We start from the raw sequence: 24,669 nt of genomic DNA, 5'->3' as shown, positions 1-24,669 counted from the left end.
CCGTGCTGTTACAAAGCTGACCGCTGTATGAGATCCGATGGTATCAGAGCAAGCCAGGCAGGCTGGCAAAGCAGCTGAGGACGCCAGGAATGGCAGCCTCAGACCCGGGGAGGGAGGTTTGAAAGCAACAGCTACACACAAACCGGCGTGCAGATACCTAGATGATCTCCCACCGGAGCCAGGTTGGTTAGGAGGCACAGTTAGACACAGCTGCCGACTGGCTCTGCGGTGTGGAGCAGTGGGCCGGCAGGTGGGGAAAGCTGCGTGCCCTGGGGGCTACGTTCAGCTGACCGCAATAAGCAACTGCTTATTTTGTGAAACAGCTTAACATCGGCCTTTCTTGCCCTGGCTTGGGGCTGCAATCCGGGCATATGGGTTACCCCCAAGCTAACAAAGCAATAGCCTTTGACTCCCAAACACCACCTGTAAAGGTACTGGACACCTAATTCCCAAATTTTTGCCACTTGGTGAAGATAGTCGTATTACGTAGGAGCCCGCTGGGTTGCAGCTTGCGTGAGCTTGTCTGCTTTTCTCCATTGGTGGATGGCCTCATGGGATGCACCCTTTTATTGGTGGAATGTTTTTTCCTCTGGATTTGATCCTTACAAAATAACATTTACATTTTTCTGGTTATAAAATATATGCACTCCAGACATTTGGGAAACAGAAAAAAAAAAAAAGGAAAAATCACTAAAAAATGCTACCACTTAGATGTAATATACATTAGGGAAATTCCCTCTAAACTTATATACAGTATAGTTAATATACTTAATAGGATATAAGTTTGTGTATGTCATTGTTTATAACTTTTAAATTTATTTTATCATGTAAGATTATATCACAGAAATTTCCCCCTTGTCATTAAGTATTGTTCTAAATGTGTCTAGCACTCTTTCAGGAGTTTGAGAAAAGACATAGACCTACTTACAAGAAAAAACAAAAAAGGCAAATATACAGAAAAACTGATACATCATTTAGGTCTGCCCAAGGCTCCAGACTAAGAACTCTGGGGCAAGTGTTTAGCCAAGGAGTCGAGATGGCCACACCCCACATCAGAGCTCCTGGGGTCTATCCTGGCTCCGGCCTCTGGTTCCAGCTGCTTCCTAATGCAACTCTGCAAGCAGCAGAGATGACTCAAGAAATCAGGTTCCAGCCACCACTTGGGAAACATGGATTGAGTTCCTGGCTCCTGACTGGCCTGGATCAGCCCTAATTGTTGCAGGCATTGGGGAATGAATGAGTAAATCAGCAGATGGGAGTTTCTCTCTGTCTCTCTGCTATTTTAAATATTTGTTTTATTTATTTGAAAGGCAGAGTAACAAAGGAAGAGGGAGAGGGAGAGGGGGAGAAAGAATGAGAGCGCGAGAGAGTAAGAATCTTCCACCTGCTGGTTCACTCCCCAACGTCCTCAATGGCTAGGGCAGGGCTGGACCAGGCTGAAACCAGAAGCAGGGTGATTGAGGCAGAGGGGCTGCACATTCTTGGGCTGTTGTCATCCACTACCAAGTTTTTTTCCAGAAAGAGCAAACCTCTAGCTGGATAGGAGAGTGGACTTGGTTGTCTTCTGGCCACCACAATGTATTTCATTTGCATCTTTTCCAGTACCAAAACAAACAAACAAACAAACATCAAATTACTTAAATTTAGTCTCTGGTTACTAGTGAGTACGAATATGTATTTAACTATATTGGCTGCTTACATTCCTTTTTTGTGATCTCATGTTTATTCATATCATTTGCCTTTTTTTCTTGCTGTTTGCACTTATTAATATACAAAATATTTTTAAAGATTTATTTATTTATTTGAGAGTCAGAGTTACACAGAGAGAAGGAGAGGCAGAGAGAGAGAGAGAGAGAGAGAGAGGTCTTCCATCCACTGGTTCACTCCCCAAATGGCCACAATGGCCGGAGCTGTGCTGATCTGAAGCCAGGAGCCAGGAGCTTCTTCTGGGTCTCCCACGTGGGTGCAGGGGCCCAAGGACTTGGGCCATCTTCTACTGCTTCCCCAGGCCATTGCAGAGAGCTGGACTGGAAGTGGAGCTGCACCTGCAGGTTGATGACAGGGCTGCAGGTCCCAGGAGGAGCCTCGGATGGCGGCTTTGGTGGGACACTAGCGCGTCCCCACCCCAGCCCTCCTGCTCTTCGCTCATTGTGCACATTGCTGCCCAGGACCCTCCCGAGGGAGAGGAGCTGGTGAGAGGAACTGGTCCGCCTCTAACGACTGCCTGTTTAATTCGATTGTGAATTTTAATATCTTTAACAACAAGGAGGCATTCTGGGGCCTGGGGTGTGATGCCTGCCCAGCTGGCTCCCCTGCCACTGTGCTCTTGGCTTATCTTGTAGCTTCAAAGGCTCTGCAATGCCTCCTCCCTATCTTGTCTGTTTCTCCACACATCTCCCCTGGGTGGACTCACCATTTGGGGAGCATGTTCTATTGTTTATCTGAAACACCGCTCTTATACCTACAGAACCCTACATCCACATGAAAATACCCCCCACTTCTGGTGGCCTCTTCGGAAAGCTTGTCCGGCTGCGACCGCCTTGTTCTCTAGGCGGCATGGTTTGGAAAAACTCCAAGGGCCCTTCATTTTTCTGAGCGTTTGCAGAAGCTCCACCCTCCCGGCGGCGGGCCTAATCTCATGAAGTCAGTCACTTGCGGTTCAGAGTGCAGTGTGTGTCTTTGGCGAATTTGGATCTCTCTGGCACATTCTCTGTTGTTTTCACAAGACTTGGGGAGGAGGACATGCAAGCGCCGGGCTCAGTCCGCCACTGAGCAGGCAAAGTCACCCAGTCTCCTCTGTCTCCAGGAAGGGGGTAAGGACAGATTCCCAGGAGGAAAAAGTCCTCCTACCTGGGCTCCATTAGGGAGCAACCCCAAGACGGACCCTTGAGTTCAGCCTAGAAATTCTGCCCTTGGCTTTCCCAGCTGGACCGGTCCCCCCAGGGAGCCAGCTAAGACGTGCTTGTTTTCCTTTCTACACGCATCTGGTGAGCGGCTTAAAGTAGTGGAGTCTTTATTGCCGAGAATTCTGGAATCGATCCCCTGTCTGGAGCAGGGAATCGCAGCCCTTCATTTTCTTTTCATCCCTTTAATCCTAATGCCAGGACTTTACTCAGAACACTTCGCGAATCTGCGGCCACCGAAACATCTCTCCACCTGCCAAGAACTCCTCACACACACATTTGTTCACGGGGATTTTCCTGAACTCCTCTCGGATATTACGGTGCAGGTGCAGCCAGGTACTTGTGGGTCTGGCCGAGAGGCTGAGGCTTCCCTGGGTCTCACAGTCCTCCTTCGTGAAAACCTGAGCTTGCAAACATGATTTCTAGCTCACGGAATAATGCACAGGCGCTAGCTTGCATCGTACCTGGCTCCAAACCCACTGCTGCGATCATGAGTTTCTGCTGTAGGACTGATCATGACACTTGTGCAAGAAGGAATTGTTTGCAAATGCAAGCTAGATAGCGGATACCGCTGCCTGTGGAGCCAGTTGAGCCTGGCTTCTTCCCCCCATTTTGTGTGTCTGGGCCTCCAGATTTCATTATCAAACAGGCAGAGCCCATCAGCAAACTTGATCGGCAGCCAGGCCAGGGCGGGTTTCTCGCCACTTGTCTTTGTCAGGTCTTTGTTCCGCCCCTGGCTGCCCTGGAGCAGAACCACTTACTGGTGATTAAAAGGCGGGGGGGACGGGCGGCGGGGCGGGGCGCCGCGCGCTGCTGCAGCTTCTGGGCTCCCGAGCGATCTGGAGCGCGAGCCGGCGGCGGCGCAGACCCCGGCGCGCAGCACCCGCCCGCAGCACCCGCCGCCGCCCGGGCTGGACGGGCGCACCCCGCGAGGCCGAGCGAGGCGCGCTCGGCGGGAGCGGACTGCGCCATGGACGACACGGACAACACAAGCCTGCTTCTGACGCCGTCGTCTCTGCTGCCGGACAACTACACTCTGCCGCCCAACGCCAGCAGCCCCGGCCCCGGCGCGGACTTCTTCTCCCTGGCTCCCTCCTCCAGCGCCAGCCTCGGGCCGGGATCCACCGTGGACTTCGCCGCCGGCCCGACCCCGACGCCGCAGCCGACGAGCGGAAGCTTGGCGGGCGGCGCGGCGAGCCAGGGCGCGTCCCCGTTCCCGCGGCCCTGGGTCCCCCACGAGCCCCCGTTCTGGGACACGCCGCTGAGCCACGGGCTGAACGTGCTGGTGGGCGCCGCCCTGTGCATCACCATGCTGGGCCTGGGCTGCACGGTGGACGTGAACCACTTCGGGGCGCACGTCCGCCGGCCGGTGGGCGCGCTGCTCGCCGCGCTCTGCCAGTTCGGCTTCTTGCCTCTGCTCGCCTTCCTGCTAGCCCTCGCCTTCCAGCTGGACGAGGTGGCCGCCGTGGCGGTGCTCCTGTGCGGCTGCTGTCCTGGCGGAAACCTCTCCAATCTCATGTCCCTGCTGGTGGACGGCGACATGAACTTGAGGTAGGAGCGGTGCGGCCGGCCTGGGCGGGAGGGCAGAGCCGGGCGCGCACTCCATCCTCCCCGCGCCGTGGGGCTCTCCGCCGCAGGCTGGCGCCGCTGGAGGACCAACGAGAAGAGAGGGTCGGACTCTGGGACTCAGGGGCCCCGTGAAGAAAGCAATGTCCCAGAGCGCGGGGTGGCACCGGGTCCCGTGCCAACAGGGAGCGCACGGCAGCTTCTCCCTGGCGTCCACTGCAAGGTGCGGGGAGGTTGGAAAGAAGAAAGACGGGCTTCGTCCAGTCTCAGGCGGGCTCGTTAGGTTGCCAGAGCCAGGGCAGCGGCCCTGAGACTGCTGAGTGCCGTCAGGCTTGGACGAGCCGGTGCCCTAGCACCCCGCCCGACTCCAACGCCAGGCACCTGCCGGCTGTTTCTCTCCCCGCCCCGCAGCCCGAGAGTGCAAGGCGGGCCGCCTGCTGGGCGCCAAGGCCGTTCTGACTCCGGCTGCTTCTCTCTCCTGCAGCATCATCATGACCATCTCCTCCACGCTGCTGGCCCTGGTCCTGATGCCGCTATGCCTGTGGATCTACAGCCGGGCTTGGATCAACACGCCCCTGGTGCAGTTGCTGCCACTGGGCGCCGTGACCCTGACGCTGTGCAGCACGCTCATCCCCATCGGCTTGGGCGTCTTCATCCGCCACAGATACAACCGCGTGGCCGACTACATCGTCAAGGTGAGGCCCCGGCAGGTGCCATCCGCCCTTTCCGACGCCGGGCGCAGGGGCTGGGAAACCGGAAGAGGGGAGAGCACTTACAGGGTAAACTTCAAAGGTACCTTCCGCCTGTGGAACTCCTGTAATGTTAGATTGAATTGAATTAAGGTGATTGCTTAATTAAAAACAAGTCTGAGAACTCCAAGTATCCACGGAGAAGAGAACCAGGCGGTGGCCGGTGGGGTGGAGGAGACGGCCGTGCAGTTAACACGGAGGTGATGTTCCGCTGACGCACAGGGCGGATCGCTAAACATCCGAGCACACTGCATTTCTGCTCTATTTTAGAAATGCACTACTACCCTTTCAAAAGTGGAACTCGGATTCTGAGAGACCCTATAGAAGTTTCCTTTAAAATTGTTTCAGTTTTTAAAAAAAGAAGTCGATACTAATAAGACTAAAAGCAGTTAATTGAAAAGTTATATTGTGGCACAAGATCTTGACTTCAAAGCACAAAATTGGACCCTGTAGATTTCACTGCGGTGATTAAATATCTGTGTTTATTTTCCCTTCCCCATTGGAACATTTTATAGGGTTTCTGAAGCTTTGAAATGGTAGAGGATTTCTATGATTTGATTCAATATCTCCTACATTGCTTAATTTTTTAATTTAATTTTTTTTGACAGGCAGAGTGGATAGTGAGAGAGAGAGAGACAGAGAGAAAGGTCTTCCTTTTTGCCATTGGTTCACCCTCCAATGGCCGCTGCGGCCGGTGCACCACACTGATCCGAAGCCAGGAGCCAGGCGCTTCTCCTGGTCTCCCATGGGGTGCAGGGCCAAAGCACTTGGGCCTTAGCAGAGAGCTGGCCTGGAAGAGGGGCAACCGGGATAGAATCCAGCGCCCCAACCGGAACGGGACTAGAATCCAGTGTGCCGGCGCCACAAGGCGGAGGATTAGCCTGTTAAGCAACGGCACCGGCCCACATTGCTTTACTTTTTAAAAAGTATGTTTTTATAGCAGTAGAAATTTTCCAATAATTGGAGAAAAAATTAAATATGTGTAAATTAAGTTTTCTTTGAAAAATGATGAAAAACTATGAACAAAATGTTCATTTTAGAAAGTTAGTCAAATAATAAACATAACTAGTTACTGTAAAAAGTACAAATTCCTTTAGACAAATAGTCAAGGAGTTACTCCAATGTTTGTTACATAGATTTAAGAAGACATAATCTATAGTGTTTGATTTACATTTTTAGAAGTAATCATTATTCAGAGGAGCCAACTTTTATTAACATGAACAATAGAGGGTTCTTTTCTGTACACATATTCAACCTTCAGATAAATCCATAATAAATGTAATAAACATGTATATGTAAATGTAATAAAAATATTATAAATATACATGTATTTATACATATTATATATCCTATACCCATAATCTTAAAATACATTAAGAACTTATTGACATAGGAATTAAAAGAGAAAGTCAATCAAATGAGCTATTTACACTCTAAAAATGGAATAGGGGCCAGCATTGTGGCATAATGGGTTAAGCCACCACCTGCAATGCTGGCATCCCCTATGGGCAGAGGTCTGAGTGCTGGCTGCTCCATTTCCCATCCAGCTCCCTGCTATTGTGCCTGGGAAGGATGGCCCAAATACTTGGGCCCCTGCTATCCACATGGGTGAAGAATCTCCTGGCCTGGCCCAGCCCTGCCCATTGCAGCCATTTGGAGAGTAAACCAGTAAATGGAAGATCGATCTCTCTCTCCCTCTAACTCTGCCTTTCAAATAGATAAAAAAAATATTTTAAAAATTCAGAATAAATAGATTTAAATAATAGGTAATTCAATAAGATCTGTTACTGTTTAATTTAAGGTGAACCTATCTGTATTCTTTAATTAGCACATTATTAAAATATGGTTTATATAGTGGTTATACTTTTGCATACACTTTATAATGAGCATTCAATGCCAATCTTCACCCAATTTAAAATAGTTCAGAGGAACTTTGGGACTACTATTTTCTTTTTTCCTTGACAGGCAGAGTTAGACAGTGAGAGAGAGAGACAGAGAGAAAGGTCTTCCTTCCGTTGGTTCACCCCCACAAATGGCCGCTACAGCCGGTGCACTGCGATTGGCGCCCTCTGCACCAATCCAAAGCCAGGAGCCAAGTGCTTCCTCCTGGTCTCCCAAGCAGGTGCAGGGCCCAAGGACCTGGGCCATCCTCCACTGCCCTCCCAGGCCACAGCAGAAAGCTGGACTGGAAGAGGAGCAACCGGGACTAGAACCCAGGGTGCCGGCACCGCAGGCAGAGGATTAGCCTAGTGAGCCACGGCGCTGGCCGTGACTACTATTTTCAAAATGAAGAATCAGATTTTCTGTCAGTGCTTTCAGTGGAATACAGTTTTAAACTTAGTAAATTTTGATTTGTACTGGTCTGATTTCTGCCAATTAAACATCTGTAGTACTGCACCTGATAAGAACTTCAACTTCCTGTAAGGTAGAATTTTTGACCATGTCAGATACATTTTCAGTACTTTAAAAAAGAGCATAAAGAACTCGTTACAGTCCAATGTCACAGACTCTGATTTTCCTTCCGGATACTTCCCTGGGGCCAGGCACAACACTTTGAGAAGTTTTTCAGGATCTCTGCCCTCCCTCCCTGACCTGACCCCCATTTTAGAAGTTTTAGGTTTCCACCTTGCTATTTACACAGCCTGCTTGACTTGAATCAGTGACATGTGCCAGTGGGAACATCAGGATGGCACATGTCACCGAATCAGTTGTACCTGATTTAACACCAGCCTCGTAGAAGTGTTCGAGCATCATTAGAGGGTCACAGGTGAGCAGTTCCTCAGGAACACAAGAAAAGGTGGGGAGGTGCCAAATGGCAGTGGATTCCTCCTATCTTTCCCTAACATTTTTTTCTCTTACATAACCAAGGAGTCAGTAATTGATTCTACATGGTAACAGTCTTCTACGGTATGAAACATTTTGAGGGTCAAACATACCACACACTAAGTTTCATTACCTTTAATAGTCTTTTCTCACGTATAAAATCAGATCTGATCTCTACCGGAAAACACAAGGCCTGTTCATGGAGAGGACACACCCACCTGTCCACTCTGTGCATCAGAGCACAGCTGGGTATCAGCTTGGAATAATCAGGACATCCACACGGAGATCCGTGGTGGGGCTGACATTCTGGGGAACAGTCTGCCTGGAGCGTAGCTTCCCTCTGATAGCAGTGGTCACACTTTCGGGGAACTGTTTTTCCAAAGGAGTAGACTGGTCTCTGTAGCACCTGAGGACCTGTCTAGTTCACTTGACCTAAGGTCGGGGCACCAAACCACTGGAGCTGTCCAGCACGGATCTGGGTGCCTCCTGGAGAGGGGACCCAGAGCTGCCCATCTTCAGAAACCCTGCCACAGATTCCCCAGTGCATGGCAGGGGAGACCCGCTGAGGATCTTCCTCCAAGAGGCGTAGAATTTTCTGGCCACCTCATTGCTGATGACTTGTCTGTCCATGTTCTGCTACCAGGTGTCCCTGTGGTCCCTGCTGTTGACGCTGGTGGTCCTCTTCATCCTGACGGGCACCATGTTGGGACCTGAACTGCTGGCGAGCATCCCCGCGGCCGTGTACGTGGTGGCCATCTTCATGCCCTTGGTGGGCTACGCCTCGGGCTATGGCCTGGCCGCTCTCTTCCGTCTCCCGCCCAACTGTAAGAGGACTGTGTGTCTGGAAACAGGAAGCCAGAACGTGCAGCTCTGCACGGCCATCCTGAAGCTGGCCTTCCCGCCGCGCCTCATAGGCAGCATGTATATGTTTCCCCTGCTGTATGCTCTGTTCCAGTCGGCAGAAGCGGGCATTTTTGTCTTGCTCTATAAAATGTATGGGAGTGACATACGGCACAAGCGAGACCCCCTAGATGAAGATGAAGATACGGATATTTCTTACAAGAAACTGAAAGAAGAGGAAATGGCGGATACTTCCTATGGCACAGTGAAAACAGAGAACTTGATAATGATGGAAACAACCCAGACGTCTCTCTGAACGCGGGGACACGCAGGAGCTTCGACCCTGCTGAAATAGTCTCCCGGTTGATGGCCTGTCGTAGTTCACATGTTTACGTAAAGGATGACAATTGGTTCGCATCATCGTGTGTGTAACAATTAGGATCTCCCTACTGTAAAGTGTATTGGTGTCTCAACCAAGCGTTTTCACAAATTACAGAGCCACATCGTAACATAATTTGCACCTGGGATGGCCCAAGGGAAGCCGGAATTAGTTAAATGTGCTTTTGGTTTTCACCATTACCGATTTCTGTGACTGTTTTCGATATAGAAATCATTAGAAAACACAGTCTTGGACATGTAGAATCCGCGTGCTCTATCTTATCTGAGTAAAAACAAGCTATCTGTAAAGTATCCAGTTTAATGTAATTGTTGTAAAACAAAAAAAGTGTGCTTGTTCAACTTACAAATACCCAATAACGCTGGATTTTGACCTGTATTCAAAAAAATTCCCAAATAGGTCCATTAAACGGTGAAATACGGTATTTTATTGTCAGAACGTATCCAACAGAGGCCAATTTCATTAATGAATTTGATTATCTGGTACCCATCAGTAACGAATCGCCAGTTTCCAGTGGACAAGCCGTTTTCCTACCCGTGGATCTTCGGCATTTCTGTATCTCTTACTGTAGGAGGAGTGGCTTGGGAGGGAATTTTGTAGCACCGCTCTCCACCCCGGAGCTAAACAAGGGCACCCCGCCACCGCGGGAGAAGGGGAGCTTGCCCCAGAGCAGAGAGCAGCCGAGGGGACGGTGCCCCAGGCCTGCCCCATACACCCGCAGGAAGGGCTCAGTGGGCAGGCGTCTGAGCACCGAGCTAAGAGGTAGTAACCCACAGCGGTGCCCAATCTGCCGCCTTCCACCCGCCAGCTGGAGGCACCCGGGCTGCGCAGAACCTGGAGCAATCGGGGCATGGGGATCACCTGGCCCTGCAATCGGCGATAATTCGCTCTCGTTGGGATCCTCCCCCAGGACGGGACGCGCCCACTTCCCAGTCAGTACTTGACCGCAGAGGAAGCCTCTTTCCAGGTCACCCGAGGGTGTCTGTGCCAGGCTCCGGGTGCGGAGAGGTCCCTTGGCGGGGACTCCGGACAAGAGGCCGGAGTGGAAGGGCGTGCAGGGTGGCGCGGGCCTCTGGGACCCTGGCCCGGCAGCCCCCGCAGTCCCGGGCGAGCCGCCTATTTAGGGCGCGGCAGCGGGCGGAGCTACTGAGGCTGCGCTTATGGCTGCGCTGGGGGACGAGGTGCTGGACGCGTACATGTACCCGGCGTGCGCCCCCTACTCGTGCCCGTACCCCTACCCGCCGGCCCCCAAGGGCAAGGGCGCTGCGGCCCGGGACGGCTGGCGGCCCCGAGGCGGGGGCTACCCTCCCGCCGCCGCCTCGTCGTCCTTCCCGGGCTACGGGCAGCTGACGGCCGCCGAGTACTTCGACAGCTACCAGCGGGCGCAGCTCATGGCCCTGCTGTCGCAAGTGAGTCCTGGCCTCGGGCCGCGGCCCCGCAGGCCCAGCAGCCGCGACGTGGCCGTGCAGGTGAACCCGCGCCGCGACGCCTCGGTGCAGTGCTCGCTGGGGCGGCGCACGCTGCCGCGCAGGGCCCGCGACCCCGAGCCCCCGGCTTCCCCGCAGCGCGCCGGCTCCCCGCGGCCCGTGCGCTTCCCGCGCACCGTCGCCGTCTACTCGTCCGTGGTCTCCCGCCGCCTCGCCGCCTTGCTGGAGGGGACCGAGGCGGCGGACGGAGAGCGAGGGCGGCCGCCCGCCAGGCCGCAGGGCCCCGAGGACGGAGAGGCGACGGCGACGGAGGCGCCCCCGCCGCCTGGGGCTCCGGAGGAGGACGAGGCGCAGGCCGCGGTGCGCGCGAGCTGGGAGCAGCCCGCCGAGCGGCCCGGGCTGCCGCCGCGGGAGCCCCAGGGAGGCGAGGCGGCCCCCGGGAGGGCCCCGGACGCCGGGGACCCAGGCGAGACGGCGACCGCGCGCGAGAAGTTCGTGGAGCCGGGCAAGGAGCGCCTGCGCTTCCAGGTGAGGCTGCGTGGACCCAGGAAGCCGTCTGGGGCGCCAGCGGGAGCCTCGGGGCTGCGGGTCTCCGGGTTCTCGGCCGGCCCTCGCCCCGCGGCTGCCGGGGACACGCGGAGACGCCGCGACCGTGTGTGTGGCGGCCGGCGGGGGGACTCCGCGCACTGGCCCGGGCATCCCGTTGGGCTCCCGAGTCAGCCCGCGCAAACCCTGCTGGCGGGCGGGGGGTGGGAGAGAAGGGGCGAGTCTTGACCCCAGAGTTGGGTGCTGGATTCCAGAGCACCCGGAGGTGACCTCTCCAGCGACAGAGCCGGTTCCCCCGGGCCTCCATTTCCCCCACTAAATGCACTACTGGGTCCTGCAAGCTCTCCCCAAACGGCCTCCCGCTGCAAGCTGGAAGCCCTGGAGGCCTTCCCGGAGGCAGCGTCCCCTTTCAGAAACCCGATTCTGCTCGGGAAGGCATGCGCGTGGTCTTTGTGTCCCACTAGAGCCCCAGGGCTGAGTTTGAGCCAGGGCCCTCATTCGCAGATTGGCCACACATACAAGGCCGCGTGGCATCCTAGGTGACTTCGTCTTGCGTGGCTGCATTCTAGTATGCTCACCTGCAGTTCTAAAGGCCTAACTCTCAAAACCTGTGTGCAGCTTGCTGCGCCCTGGGCGGCAAGTCGGGAGACAGTGTGGGGTAATCCTGCTTCGGTTCATACTGACTGCGGCTGACCGAGTGTCCACCTGCTGGCCGTGAACCTGAGCAGCAGGTTGATCTTGAGGGAACACTGCAAAGCATCTTGGATGCAGTCTCGCCCCTCTCGAGCTCCACGGCTTCCGTGGGTGTGTGCACGCGCGCCAGGAGCAGGCTAATCTTGCAGGGAGAAGGCCGCCCCGTGGAATTCTCGAGCTCATTCGGGCCTGTGCTTACTTGCTTGACTAAGCTATTGGCTCACGTAATCACTGCGGGGCAGAGGCTGACCCAAACCTGATTCCACTTTCCTCCAGGGGCTGGAAGGAGGTTGTGTTAGGTAGCAGGCAATCGGCGTGCCTTGTTGGTAACCTGTGGAATTCTGTTGTTCAGTTCCTAGAGCAGAAATACGGCTATTACCACTGCAAGGACTGTAACATCCGCTGGGAGAGTGCCTATGTGTGGTGTGTGCAGGGCACGAACAAGGTAAGACACGCCGTACATCTGACTTCTGTGCCAGCGCGTTGGGGGCCTCTCGCTGTGAGTTAATCCTCTTTCTCATCACAGGTTTACTTCAAACAGTTTTGCAGAACTTGTCAGAAGTCTTACAACCCCTACCGCGTGGAGGACATCACCTGCCAAGTAAATTGGATTCTCGCATTTCGTGTCTGGGCTGGGGGTGCTGGCAGAGGGTTCTAGGAGTTCCTTGGATGTATTTGTCTTTTTAAAGATTTATTTTGCTTATATGAAAGAGTTAAGCAGAAGGAGAGACAGAGCGAGGTCTTCCATCTGCTGGTTCACTCCCCAATTAGCTGCAGTGGCTGGAGCTGTGCTGATCCGAAGCCAGGAGATCCTTCCAGGTCTCCAAGCAGGTGCAGGGGCCCAAGGACTTTGACCATCTTCTGCTTTCCCAGGCCATAGCAGAGAGCTGGATCGGAAGAGGAGCAGCAGGGACTTGAACTGGTGCCCATATGGGATGCCGGCGCTTCAGGCTCTGTTCTAAAGTTTTATTTGTTTACTTGAGAGGCAGAGTCAGACGGAGGAAGAGACGGAAGTCTTCCATTCGCTGGCTGACTCCTCAAGTAACAGTGGAGCTGGGCTGATCAAGGCCAGGAGCCAGGAGCTTCATCCAGGTCTCCCATGCAGGTGCAGGGGCCCAAGGACTTGGGCCATCTTCTACTGCTTTCCCAGGCCGTAGCAGAGAGCTGGATCAGAACTGGAGCAGCTGGGACATGAACCAGTGCACATATGGGATGCCAGTGCTGTGGGTGGAGGCTTAGCTTGATACCCTACAGCACTGGCCCCTGATCTTAGATTTTTATTTCTTCTTGCTAGGAGTTTTAGAAATAATACACAATCAAACTGCAGCCTTGGTATTAACTTCCTTCTGCCCCTGCCCATCATGGGCATGTTAACTTTTTCAACTGTGTGTTCAGTCTAATGTCATTTTTAAAAAATAGGATAATTCCCTACTATGGTGAAGCAGTGCAGGCTGGCTGTTTGGAAAGAGTGTGTTCACTAAAAGCATTTGGCTGAGTTGTGAGTACTTTGTGTAAACGCAGGGTTTAAACTTTCATCCTTACCTAACTGCTCACAAAGGGACGATTTGTTTTCAGATAAATCCAAGCTGTCGAGCTTTATGGGGTTAATTCATAACCTATTGCTTTTTTAAAACTTTCTTACTTGAAAGGTGTGGGAGGGGAGGGAGAGAGGTCTTCCATCCTCTCCAGATGGCCACAACAGTGGAGGCTGGGCCAAGTGCAAGCCAGGAGTTTCTTGCAGGTCTCCCAAGTGGGTGCAGGGACCCAAGCACTTGGGTCATCACGTGCTGCTTTTGCTGGTGCATTAGCAGGGAGCTGGATTGGAAGTGGAGCAACCCGGACTTGAACTGGCGCCCACATGGGATACGGGATGCCGGCACCGAGGGTGGCTTTACTGGCTAAGCCACAGCACCGGCCCCTGCTTGCTTGCTTTTAACTAAGCAGTGTGCTGAAGGCTTGGCATGGTCTTCACGGGGCAGGAAGTGGCTAGTGTTGTCATGCAGCTGATAGGAGCTGAGGCAGCCTGATTAGTGCACTTGTGTCCTGTTGGCTGTTGATGTTGCCTAGGGTGGGTGGGGAGAAAGTAAGGGAGAACCGTTGGTCACTGTGGGGCACCCTTCTCAAGAAGGGTACCATACCCGCTCCGTCAAAATCCTCCCCTGCTTGCTTGTTCTCCTTCCTATACACTTTAAATGCAAGGGGAAAAATGTCCTCTTACCAAGCCATTTGAAAGCAAAGCTCACGATTCAGAATCGAATCCAGTGCCATGTAGCATCCTTCTAGCTTGGTTAGCACCCTCAGTTCCTAACCATGTGGCTGCCAGGGCTGGGGGACTGTAGGCAAAACCCAGATGTGCGTGGATGGGGACGGCCTGGGCCCTTGCCAGGGGTTTCTCGGCCTACTTCTCACTTGGACTTTTTCAGAGTTGCAAACGTACGAGATGTTCCTGCCCGGTGAAACTTCGCCACGTGGACCCTAAGCGGCCCCATCGTCAGGACTTGTGTGGGCGATGCAAAGGCAAGCGCCTATCCTGTGACAGCACGTTCAGCTTCAAGTACATCATCTGAGCCAGTGCAGAGCAGGCCCGGCTGCGGCGTGCTGTGGGGCAGGCCCGGGGTGTCCTCCCGGGCTCCCCCCTCCCTCACAGTACTTCCAAAGGCAGTATGTTTTGACAGCCTCCAAATAAAGGTATTGCAAAACGATCTACGGGCTGCATAGAATCCCATGTCCTCCTGGCACTTGCGCGTTGGTTGACATGTCACAGGCCAGCCTCTGAGCTAGGTTAATGCTGCTGAAACAGGAGGCCTGCAGACAGGGTGCTTCAAAAACCTTGTGGGGAAAATGGAAGGAAAAGAGACTTTGGGGCAGGTGCTGTGTTGCCGTGGGTTGAGCCACCGTCTGCCGTGCCAGCGTCCCCTCTCGGCGCCCGTGTGAGTCCCGGCTGCTCAGCTTCTGATCCAGCTCCCTGCTCATGCTCCTGAGAAAGCAGATGATGACCCAAGTCCCCGGGCCCCTGGCACCCTTGTGGGAGACCTGGGTGGAGTTCCAGGTTCCTGGCTGTGGCCTGGCCTAGCCCTGGCTGTTGCAGTCTTTTTGGGGGAGTGAACCAGCAGATGGAAGATTCTGTCTGCCCCTCCCCCCCAAGTCTTTCCTCTCTCCCTCCCTCTCTCCTGCCTTTCAAAGATAGGTTTTTGTTTTGTTTACTTTGGAGCGAAACTTTGAGATCTGTAGCTTAAAATGTTTTTCCATGAACTTCTAAGGATATCAGGTGTGCAGGTATTTGAAGTCCCAGGTAGGTCTGTAGGGTTGCAACTTGGGAGCCTCCCCTGGCCGCTGCCTGGGGAGGAGCCAGAGTGCAGACAGGCGGGGAGGAGGGCTAGGAGCACTCCCCTAGCTGCAGCTTCCCAGGCTGGCGTAGGTTGCCCTCCGCAGCTTAGGAGGTTGTTACCATCTGAAGTTCACTTGAGGCTGTCATTCAAACTCCTGGGCCACCCCCACCCCCCAGCTTTTAGAATTAGGCCTCCTGAGTTGTGTTTAAGGATCTTGGGTCAGAGACAGTCTTCAGCCTCTATCGACTGAACGTCAGTCGTTCGGTTCTCCTTGGGCCTGCACCTAGCTAGTGTTCCTAAACGACCCCACAACACGGGGCCCACTGCTGGCACCCTGCTCGGGTGGCGCTCACAGCCTTGGGTGCTTCTGATAAGACTTGAGGGACTGCCGGCTTCATGATCGGGGGAGTCGCAGCTGCCGCTGCGTGCTAACCATGCCATCCAAGGTCACCAAGAAGGTGCCAGAAGTCCGACACCTTGGCCATTGCAGCCAAAGGGGCTGTGAGAGCTGCAGGCTGAGGTCTCCCCAGGTGCTGCTTGTCACAGCGCAGCTTCCTGGGCCCCCGGGCCTACTCACGCTCTTGGGTGAAGTACTTAAACAAGCACCCCACTATGAAATGGAGCATGAGTCGGCTTCGATGGGGCCTCTTTCCTCAAGGAGCTTCCAGTGTAGAGGGTAGATGGGCACTGCCTTTCGCATGAGGAAAAGTAAAGTGGGAGTTGACATGAGCTGTGCAAGGCCTACTTAAGAGCCTACGCTACATAGGCTTGACTTTGGGAGGCCAGGGAGGGCCTGCCTTAAAAGAATGACCTCAGCTGAGCTGCAGCCCGAGTTAGGTGAAGATGGGACAGGGAAATAGTCCAGACTTGGGCAACATATGCAAAGGCCCTGTGGTAGAGAACCCAGGTGGCCACAGTAGTAGGTAAAAATAGTAGGGCCAGACGGGGTGGACTTCCTTAGGCCTTGCTCAGAGGATTAGTTTTTATCTAGTCGCCATGAGAGAAACCACTAAAAGGTTCTAAAGGTGTGGTGTGGGTAGTGGGGCATGTGACAATCTGATTCGTCGTTAAAAACAACCACATCCATACAGGATACCTATAAGCAAGCCGGGAGACTTTCAGAGTCCACGTGAAGTGGTGGTGGGGCCAAAGAAATGACTGGAGCACTGGGAATGAGGGGATGTTTTCACCTGCGCTGACGTTGCTATTGACTTAGATGGGGGTGGTACAAGGCTAAGAGGTTAATTTGCCTCCCCTGGTGTGCAAGTGGTACGTGTGGTCAATAGGCATTTGCTGAATAAACGGAGCAATTAAAGACAAGCACCAGCAATGAGAGAAATCCACCGGCTGTTACTGGCTGGTTATGTCATTCTTCAACACTGTTTGCCATAAATCTTCCCCGCGGGGCAGTCCACCCTGTTGTTATGGTTGGGGAACACAAGGGTCAAAGTGTGCCTTTTAGGGTCAGCAGACATTGAGCTACTGAACAGATTGGCAGTGACAGCATCGTAGCAACAAGGTCCAGCCAAACTGGGCACGCGTAGAATCGGAGATTCCTAAGACGTTGAGTCTGATTGAGAGGGGCTACAGGGAAGGACTCCAAAATGTCCTCTGGGCACGGGGACAGGACATGAGCCTTCTCCATGTTGCCTGTTTCCTACAGCGACCGTGGGTGACTGAGAACCGGAGACAGAGGCTGTGAAAGCAGCACAACGTTGACTCGCATTTCGTCTCCTCTCCCTCGGCAGTGGCGGTGCCTGGCCGGGCGGTCGTCGCTCCCGGAACTGCAGGAGGAACCGCGCTCTGGCTTGGTGAGTGTCCTCCACGAGACGGGGAGCGAGTCCCACACCCCGGTCTCACAGCACTGGAAAGGCCTCTTCCTTTGCTGTTATTTTACAAGTTCATGGCCAAAAGAAAAAGGTGGTAAATAGCAGAAGCTGGCCTCTGTGTGGAACTAAATGAGATGACCCAGTAGTCATTGGACGTGTCTTACTAGTAGTAAGTGCTAAATTTGGATTCATGCATAGGTGTGCGGAAAGCCCAGGTGCAACAGGACAGTCCTAATGAATCTGCACTTTGCCTTCTGCAGGTGTATTTGTTCTATGTTACTGTCAGATTTAGACAAATACATTCAGAAAGCGATCCTCAACTGTCTGAGAGGTTTGGTTTGGGGAGTTGAATTTTGTTACACTTAAGAATGAAGGTAACATTTGAAAGCTGAGGCACACTACAGGGATTCATTCTTTTTCAAAAATGCAACATAAACCGACAGCTACAATGCTTTTTATTTTTAACAAAAAGGATGTAAGGAGGGCGAGAAAAATAGGGGATAGTAAGATAGGATGTAAAGTGTGGTGTGTCTCTGGACACCATCCTTCTGTTCCTGCCCCACACCCAAAAATTATTAAATAATTTAAAGGACACCATGTACAGTACCAGAACACCATCAAAATAATTGTTTTTATCAGGGTCAAAAAATACAGTGATTACGAATGTGCCGTGACCAGTTAGGGAATCTTACGGGGAGCATGACTATGGTCAGCAGTCCAACGGCGTGCACAGTGCCTTCCATTAATGCACTTGAGCAGAATTACATTTCTGGCAGGGTCCACGCCCCCAAGAAAAGGCAAAGCCAAGCATTTCATTTCTACATTCTAAACTCTGGAGTCACAGAGCCCAGTTTAAAAAGAAAAGTCACAGTGGATAAGAGATGCATATAAAAAATACAAGGTGTTCCTTTCAAATCAGAGGAGTTGTGGGACTACATTCATTTCTTTTACAAAATGCTATTTAAAAAAGGACAGAGAATCCAGTTCCTGTTAAGCGCCAGACGTAGACAGTGAGTATATTGCATGTTTTGGTAGTCAGTCTTCAGGCTTCCTTTCATTTTCCCCATAGCCCCGGGTTCCTTTCGGGTGAAACACACGAGTCCTGAATCAACATATAAAAATGCATTTGCATCTCTTTTCTGGAATTCCGCAGACCTCGGAGCCTGCAAGTCATATATTCTGTCAATGACCACAATTTTTTCTTTAGCTCTGTACACCTGTTCTTGTATAACAGTGCATGGCACAAATGTACAAGAAAATACTGGTTTTAGTCTATACAGTTTCTATAATAATTATGGAATAGAATAAGTTAACTGTTGTAATGAGAATGGCTGACGGGCAGCGTACACCTTTATTTTACACTTTAAAGTCTCTGCAGGCATCTACTTTGGTTAGTTATCGACAACAGTAACAGAAGCACTGATCAGAGGACTGAGCAGCATTCCAATAACGTTAACAGATATATTATTTCTTTCTGAAATACCGGGAAAGCCCAGTTTTAAAATATTATTAAAATGTTCTAACATTTACACACTATGAAGAGTTAGATCTAATAAAATAAAATTTCTTCAAAAATAATCTTGCAGTGCTCTTTTAGGCATGCTCTGAGACGTTATCACCAAACATCCACGCCTTGAAAATGTGACTGTCACACGTCCATACATCCCAACTCACTCTCTCACACACACGCGCGCACACACACACACACACGTAATTCCTTATACAGACCAAAAAAAAAAAAAAAAAACCAGAACAAAAACACCCCAATTCCTCAACCCACATAATGAAAAATCAATGGTTTTTGCAAATAAGTCTTCTGTGTACATCTATATCCGAATGGATGTTCATGGAGGCGAGTAAGCATCAAGTGAGGGTTACGTCTGTGACTGCTAGAAACCCAAGCAGCTCTGCAGGTCTTCGGCTAAAATGAACCAGCCTTATTTCAGCCTCATTTCACCTGCTTCCCGATGTCTCAGTATTAGAGGCCATTATTGCAAACACTTCTGGAATCCTTTGCTTTCTCCAGAAAGTAATGTTGTTTGTATGCATCACTTTTAGCCCTTTTGTTTTCACATGGGTTAATTTAAAAATTCCATCTTCATACAGTTACTGTGGGAAGTGCTGGCAGCTGTTGGAGTTTTTCCTTCTCCAGATCCTTGTTTTTCGTACAGTTTGGCCTTATAACTGTAGATGCCGCCAGAAAAGAAAAAGATCAGTGAATCGCAAGGGTTCATAAAAGGTGCTTGGTTACTATTCTTAGTCCTCTTCAGTAAATGCCTGAAGTTGCTCAGAATCCAGTGCGCGCCATACTTCCCATGTTTGGTCTGGCCTGTGCTAGGAGTTGGTATGACTGCACCATACGTAGAGACTCTCTTATTTCCAGATTGAGTTCCATCAGTTTGTAGTTGGCTTCCGACATGTCCAGGTTGGAGCCGATGACGGCGAAGCTTCCAGTGTGGCCCAGCGTCTGATGATGGAAGTAGATGTGCAGCAGAGTCTGCACAGCGTCGTCTTCACAGCCACCAAAGATGTCGTTGGGCCACAGGGACCTGAAAAGACAGGGCATGGGTCAAGTTCTGAGACGGGAGCCTGAAGACCGACTGCATTTTAAGTGACCATCCCAACACAGCTTGCTTGTGAGCAAATGCATCACTTGGTGTTCCCCGCGAGAGGGAGACAAGTCTAAGACTGCTGGTGGCAAAGTGCTAACTGTGGGGAGACAGTCACGTCCTCCTGCAGTGACAGGACGTGGAACCAGCGAGAACTGGAGCCCAGCATGGGGGCAGGTCCAGGCTAGTTGTCCAGGAGCCGTCTTTACAGCCCCTCACACGTTACCTGAAAGCTTTGACTTGGGCTACAGCTGATACGAATTCCTTATTTTTCAAAGTTTCGATTAAAGAATGAATGGCAGTTTCTATGGTCGTTTGCGCCACTTTGGAGATGTCAATTTCTTCGTGTTCTGAAGCAGACTCGGCTTCTTTGAGGATACTTTCCAGTTGGGCGAGTTCCTCGGACATGTTGATGACCTGAAACACGTGCAACGGTAAGGAGCTGGCCTGTGTCCAGGGCCACAGAGCAAGGAAGTTGGTATGAGGGCATGCCTGATGCCAGTGCCATTTTCTCTTGTAAAGATTATTTTAAAATGTTAAAAGTGGGGCCAGCATTTTGTCATAGAGGGTTAAGTTGCTGCCTGCAATGCCAGTGTCCCATATGGGTTCTGGTTCGTGTCCTGGTGGCCTGGAAAGGCAGCAGAGGATGGCATGAGTGCTTGGGCCCCTGCACCATGTGGAGTGACCCAGAGGAAGCTCCTGGCTTGGCCTTGGCCGTTGCTGCCATCAGGGGAGTGAACCAGCAGATGGAAGATCTCTCATCTGTCTCTGTATTTCTCCCTCTATCTGTAACTGACCCAAATACATCTTTTTTTAAAAAAGGCAATTAATATTTCAAGTTTCCTATATAGTAGGAATATATAATTTCAGGCATCAAACAATTGTCTTAAGATTATTCTTGATACAGACCTAAGTTGTAATGAATGTTTTAACACATGATTACATATTTAGATAGTAAAAATAGATTTACTGTTAAGGGGGGGAATTATGGAAAATTCTTAAAATCATTTTTACTTAAATAAAAGGCATGGAAGACAGAGCTTCCATTTGCAGCTTCATAATAGCCAGGGCTGGGCCAGACCAAAGCCAGGAACCTACGACCTCCATGTGGGTCTCCTAGGTGGGTGGCAGGGACTCAAGTAGTTGAGCCGCCATTGCTACCTTCCCAGGTGCATCATTAGGAAGCTGGACTGGAAGTGGACAGCCAGGACCTTTACCAGCACTCCGACACGGGATGTGGGTGTCCCAAATGGTGACTTAACACCTCTACCATGAGGCCCAACCCATGAAAACTTTAAGTTATCGTATTTCACACACGCACACATGATTTTAAAAAGTTCAAGGAAAATGAAATGAAAAGATAATGTGCTTTTCCCACAAACTTTGAAATTCCTGTGTACACATGTATATAAGTGCACATACATAAGTATATGTACATTTTACAGAATTAACCATCTCTGTTTTTTTAAAATTAAGTGATTTCCCCAGTTTTAGTACTGGCAGATGACAAGGGGGAAGAACAGACCAAAGCCACACTACCTTTGAACTTCTATGTTAATTGATTTCCAGCATTCAAAGTAACTTGAACATACTGTTCTTGAACGCATTAATAGGACTTACAGGAATACTGTGGTCGAGATGTTAAGGTACTAGAATATTTTTGTATCTCTGGAACTAATGTGCTGTACTTGACTTTTGATTGCAGCTGACCTGCTACTGCTGCTGGATGGCTGCTGTCCTCCTTCCTAACCTCCCCACGGTGCACACTGCTTCCAAAGGTAATTCCTCAGCTTGGAAAGGATTCGCTGTGCCTTCAGACTTAACCTCTTCTAACAAGGAAAACATGCATGCCATTCTAAATTTTCTAGAACCAGTTACTGAGGCTTAGTACAACTGAATATTTACCTCTGCTTCATTTTTAATTGTATTTACTTGATTGATAAGTTTACAGTAGGCCTGGAACAGAAGCAGCAATTGAAAATGCAATTTGTATAACCTTCGGCAGAGCTCCAGCTCCTAGAAATAAATAACATTACATTACATTTAGGTGTTATTTTCCATGCAACTTGACTAGACAGCATTATTTCCAAGTAAAAATTTCTAATTACGTCAAAATAGCCTTGGCATTTATTTTTCTGCAGTAAGCAAGTTAATACAGTGTGAAGCTGATGAGAGGCATATGAAAGATGCTTTGAAGACAGGTGTTAAAATAGGATCATTGTTGGTTATGTAATTTGTTTGCAGGGTTAGGCACATTTTCACATTAAGCAATATATGGGGTACTTTAAAAGGGACTCCATAATTTAAAATTCATAATGGAAGAAATTTACAAATGCATAGACTTTTGCCCCCATTGATATGTAGATCTCATTGCATTTATCAAAAAGAGCTTGAGAAAGCAAAGTGAAAGTGGATAGATAATCTCTTAACCTAAAATGTAAGAAGAGTTGGTCTAAGTCAAAGCTTTCTAAAGAAAACTACATAGTAATCTCATTGAAATGAGACACTGAAATTAACATGTGCAAATTGATTTTTTTTTAATTAAGAAATTTAAAAGGAGATATGTTAGTTGTAGAAAAAGGTGACTGCTAGTTGTACATACATACTATCTTATTTTTATAAAACCAACATTTCATGGATTAGGGCTATGAGAAACTGAAGCTCACACTACTTTGAAAGTAGTCCATGATGAAACATTGCTAGGTCACGAATGGACAAATGGCAGATGAAAACCAGGTTGTCTGGCAAGGGTAAGTAGTCTATAAATCAAGACAGGTCACTTACTGCTAGAATTTCCATTTGCTAAGCAAGAGGTGATCAGGTCACAAAAAATACAAAAGAAGAAAAAGACCAAGAATTAGTGTAAGAAATCATTTTAACCAGGGTCACAGATGTCCCAGGCAAACAGAAGAACACACATTTACACCCCAAAGAAAATGCTGTTACTTCCAGAACACAACTTTTTAGACATTTACTGGAACAGTTTAGGGTGTTTAATTCTTTGTCAAATAATAGCTAGATTACATTTAGGTTATGGTTATTTCTATATACACCCCAAAAAGAGTAAAACTGAATTCATGTAATCTTGAGAAATTTGGCTACAGTATTTTAACTAGGTTTTTAAACTTAAAAAAAAAATCAACTGTAATAAAATTTCCATTAGTAAAGGGAAAACTTACTAGAAAATAAGACAAATGTATTATCATTCTTTCTCAAAGAAGAATTGGCTTATAATTTTAGTAATCTTTAGCCTCTAAGAAGCTCTCTGGTGTGGCTCAACCAGGCTTCCCACCCCTTTACTATCCCAGGTTGTCCTAATTGGTGCAGAGTTGCAGGACAGACTATCCAAACGGATGTGTTACTTTAACCTCCACTCCAGTTGTAACTCATGTAGTGAGTTACAGAAATGTACCCAGGTTTCAATCAAAGAAGATACTGTATCTAAAAACACATAGTGAAACATCTCATGTATGGACTACCTTAAAAATTACTGCAATGCAACATCTATAGCAACTTGGACCTGGTCTCATTAAGTGCGGAATGGCTTGTAATTAAACAGCAATTGGTACAATGTCAATAGAGTTTCTAAAAGTCATTCTTAAGCCTGCTTTTCTAAATAGACTCCTCTGAAGGACTGTTTGTTACATTTATTCCTATCTGGAAAGGATTTGCTAAGCAAAGGTGGACTTAGCGCCACACCATTTACCATCACGGGTATGGACAGCCATGCAGTAAACATTAGCTGGGCACGCGATGATGTCAAGCATGTTAGCATACCTAAATTTCTGAGGTTTGGTTTCTATACAGTTTATTTCACATGGAAATTAATAATTTGAGTCAAATGCTTTTCTCACTCTTTTGACATTAATAGGTCTGATACAAAGCAAAGTCACTAATAGTTTATTATCACAATTGTAACAAATAGCAAAAGTGTCATTAAAATTCTATAGGTCTGAACTACCAAACATTCACCTCACAGATACTAAGTGACTAGGTGAAGATACATACTTTAGATAGTTGCTTTTAAGACTATTGACACCGGCATGGGCGTCCTCTGCATTTACTCATTCAATAAATGCTGTATGTAAGAGGCTATACAGGGAAGGAGAGTAAAGTGTAGTGTAAGAGGGATCTCCAAACAAGAGAAGCTGAACCTGAAGGGTGAGGTCAGAAATAGTCTTGGGGCCAGCATTATGGTGTAGCGGGTAAAGCCGCCGCCTACCACACTGGCATCCCATATGGGTGCCAGTTGTGTCCCTGCTGTTCCACTTCCAATCTAGCTCCCTGCTAACAGCCTGAGAAAAGCAGCAGCAGATGGCCCAAGTGTTTGGGCCTTTGCCACCGATGAGGGAGACCTGGGAGAAGCTCCTGGCTTTGATCTGGCCCAGCTCAGGCCATTGTGGCCATCTGGGGAGTAAACCAAAGGCTGGAAGTCTCTCTCTCTCTCTGTCTCTCTCCCTCCCTCCCTCCCTCTCTCTCTCTGTAATTCTGACTTTCAAATAAAATAAATTTTACAAAAGGAAGTCTTAAATGTATAGTGTTCAGTTTTCACTTAGAAAAGCTCAAGCTCTGTCAGTTGGCTTGAGTCTTGGAATTCACTTAGTATAACCAAGTACTTTATATAGGAAAAGAGGTTACACTACTTGCCCAAGTGCAAAACACTGGCAAAATGCTGTAGAACCAAAGAATCTGATCCTAGGCTGGGGCTAATTTGGTACGTGGCTTCATGTCTTTACAAGATGACTTAACAGTTTCTAAGACGGTGCAGGACTTGTAGCAAGCCTGCCTAGTTGGAGTCTTGGCGCTCCTGTTTACTTACTAGTTTTAGATAAACTTCTCTGAGCCTCCGTTCCTTCATCTTCCAAATGGGGATGATATGTTATCTACATAACCAAGGGGTAGGGGTAGGGGTGTGGCGTGCCATTAGCACAGCCTGAAATAGGTCACTTACTGAGCAC

General features: G+C 49.8%; 3 protein-coding genes across 7 annotated transcripts in view; 2 read left to right on the top strand and 1 right to left on the bottom strand.

Moving 5' to 3' along the window:
* Nucleotides 1-3,873: 3,873 nt before the first annotated feature.
* Nucleotides 3,874-9,585, top strand: SLC10A4 (solute carrier family 10 member 4). Its single transcript, XM_062213577.1, has 3 exons — nt 3,874-4,454; nt 4,954-5,164; nt 8,685-9,585. Exons 1-3 carry the CDS (start codon nt 3,874-3,876, stop codon nt 9,195-9,197), a joined length of 1,305 nt encoding a protein of 434 aa, XP_062069561.1. The 3' UTR covers nt 9,198-9,585.
* An 853-nt stretch (nt 9,586-10,438) lies between these two features.
* Nucleotides 10,439-14,511, top strand: ZAR1 (zygote arrest 1). The gene is made up of 4 exons (XM_062213739.1): nt 10,439-11,233; nt 12,297-12,389; nt 12,471-12,545; nt 14,368-14,511. The coding sequence occupies exons 1-4, from the start codon at nt 10,439-10,441 to the stop codon at nt 14,509-14,511; spliced, it is 1,107 nt and encodes a 368-aa protein (XP_062069723.1).
* Nucleotides 14,512-17,546: 3,035 nt separating this feature from the next.
* Nucleotides 17,547-24,669, bottom strand: part of FRYL (FRY like transcription coactivator) — a 302,188-nt gene continuing 295,065 nt past the window's right edge. For 4 of the 5 annotated variants that reach the window (XM_062213674.1, XM_062213676.1, XM_062213677.1 and 1 more), the window contains 4 exons: nt 22,496-22,513; nt 21,617-21,727; nt 19,938-20,128; nt 17,547-19,651 (listed from right to left, as the gene is read on the bottom strand). In XM_062213674.1, coding sequence (XP_062069658.1) covers nt 19,390-19,651; nt 19,938-20,128; nt 21,617-21,727; nt 22,496-22,513 — 582 coding nt within the window. In that variant the 3' untranslated portion in view covers nt 17,547-19,389. The remainder of the gene's footprint in view (nt 19,652-19,937; nt 20,129-21,616; nt 21,728-22,495; nt 22,514-24,669) is intronic. The other variant, XM_062213678.1, reaches the window with a different exon arrangement.

This window comes from Lepus europaeus, chromosome 16, assembly GCF_033115175.1.
Source record: "Lepus europaeus isolate LE1 chromosome 16, mLepTim1.pri, whole genome shotgun sequence".
Taxonomy (NCBI): Eukaryota; Metazoa; Chordata; class Mammalia; order Lagomorpha; family Leporidae; genus Lepus; species Lepus europaeus.
This window is presented reverse-complemented; position numbering and strand designations above follow the sequence as displayed.

Excerpts from the sequence above, each read along its gene's own strand:
- ZAR1 (XM_062213739.1), top strand. The coding sequence starts at position 10,439 with ATGGCTGCGCTGGGGGACGAGGTGCTGGACGCGTACATGTACCCGGCG. Across the intron at positions 12,390-12,470 it reads GTGTGCAGGGCACGAACAAG|GTTTACTTCAAACAGTTTTG; the intron begins GTAAGACACGCC and ends TTCTCATCACAG. Across the intron at positions 12,546-14,367 it reads TGGAGGACATCACCTGCCAA|AGTTGCAAACGTACGAGATG; the intron begins GTAAATTGGATT and ends GGACTTTTTCAG.
- SLC10A4 (XM_062213577.1), top strand. The coding sequence starts at position 3,874 with ATGGACGACACGGACAACACAAGCCTGCTTCTGACGCCGTCGTCTCTG. Across the intron at positions 4,455-4,953 it reads GACGGCGACATGAACTTGAG|CATCATCATGACCATCTCCT; the intron begins GTAGGAGCGGTG and ends TCTCTCCTGCAG. Across the intron at positions 5,165-8,684 it reads TGGCCGACTACATCGTCAAG|GTGTCCCTGTGGTCCCTGCT; the intron begins GTGAGGCCCCGG and ends TTCTGCTACCAG.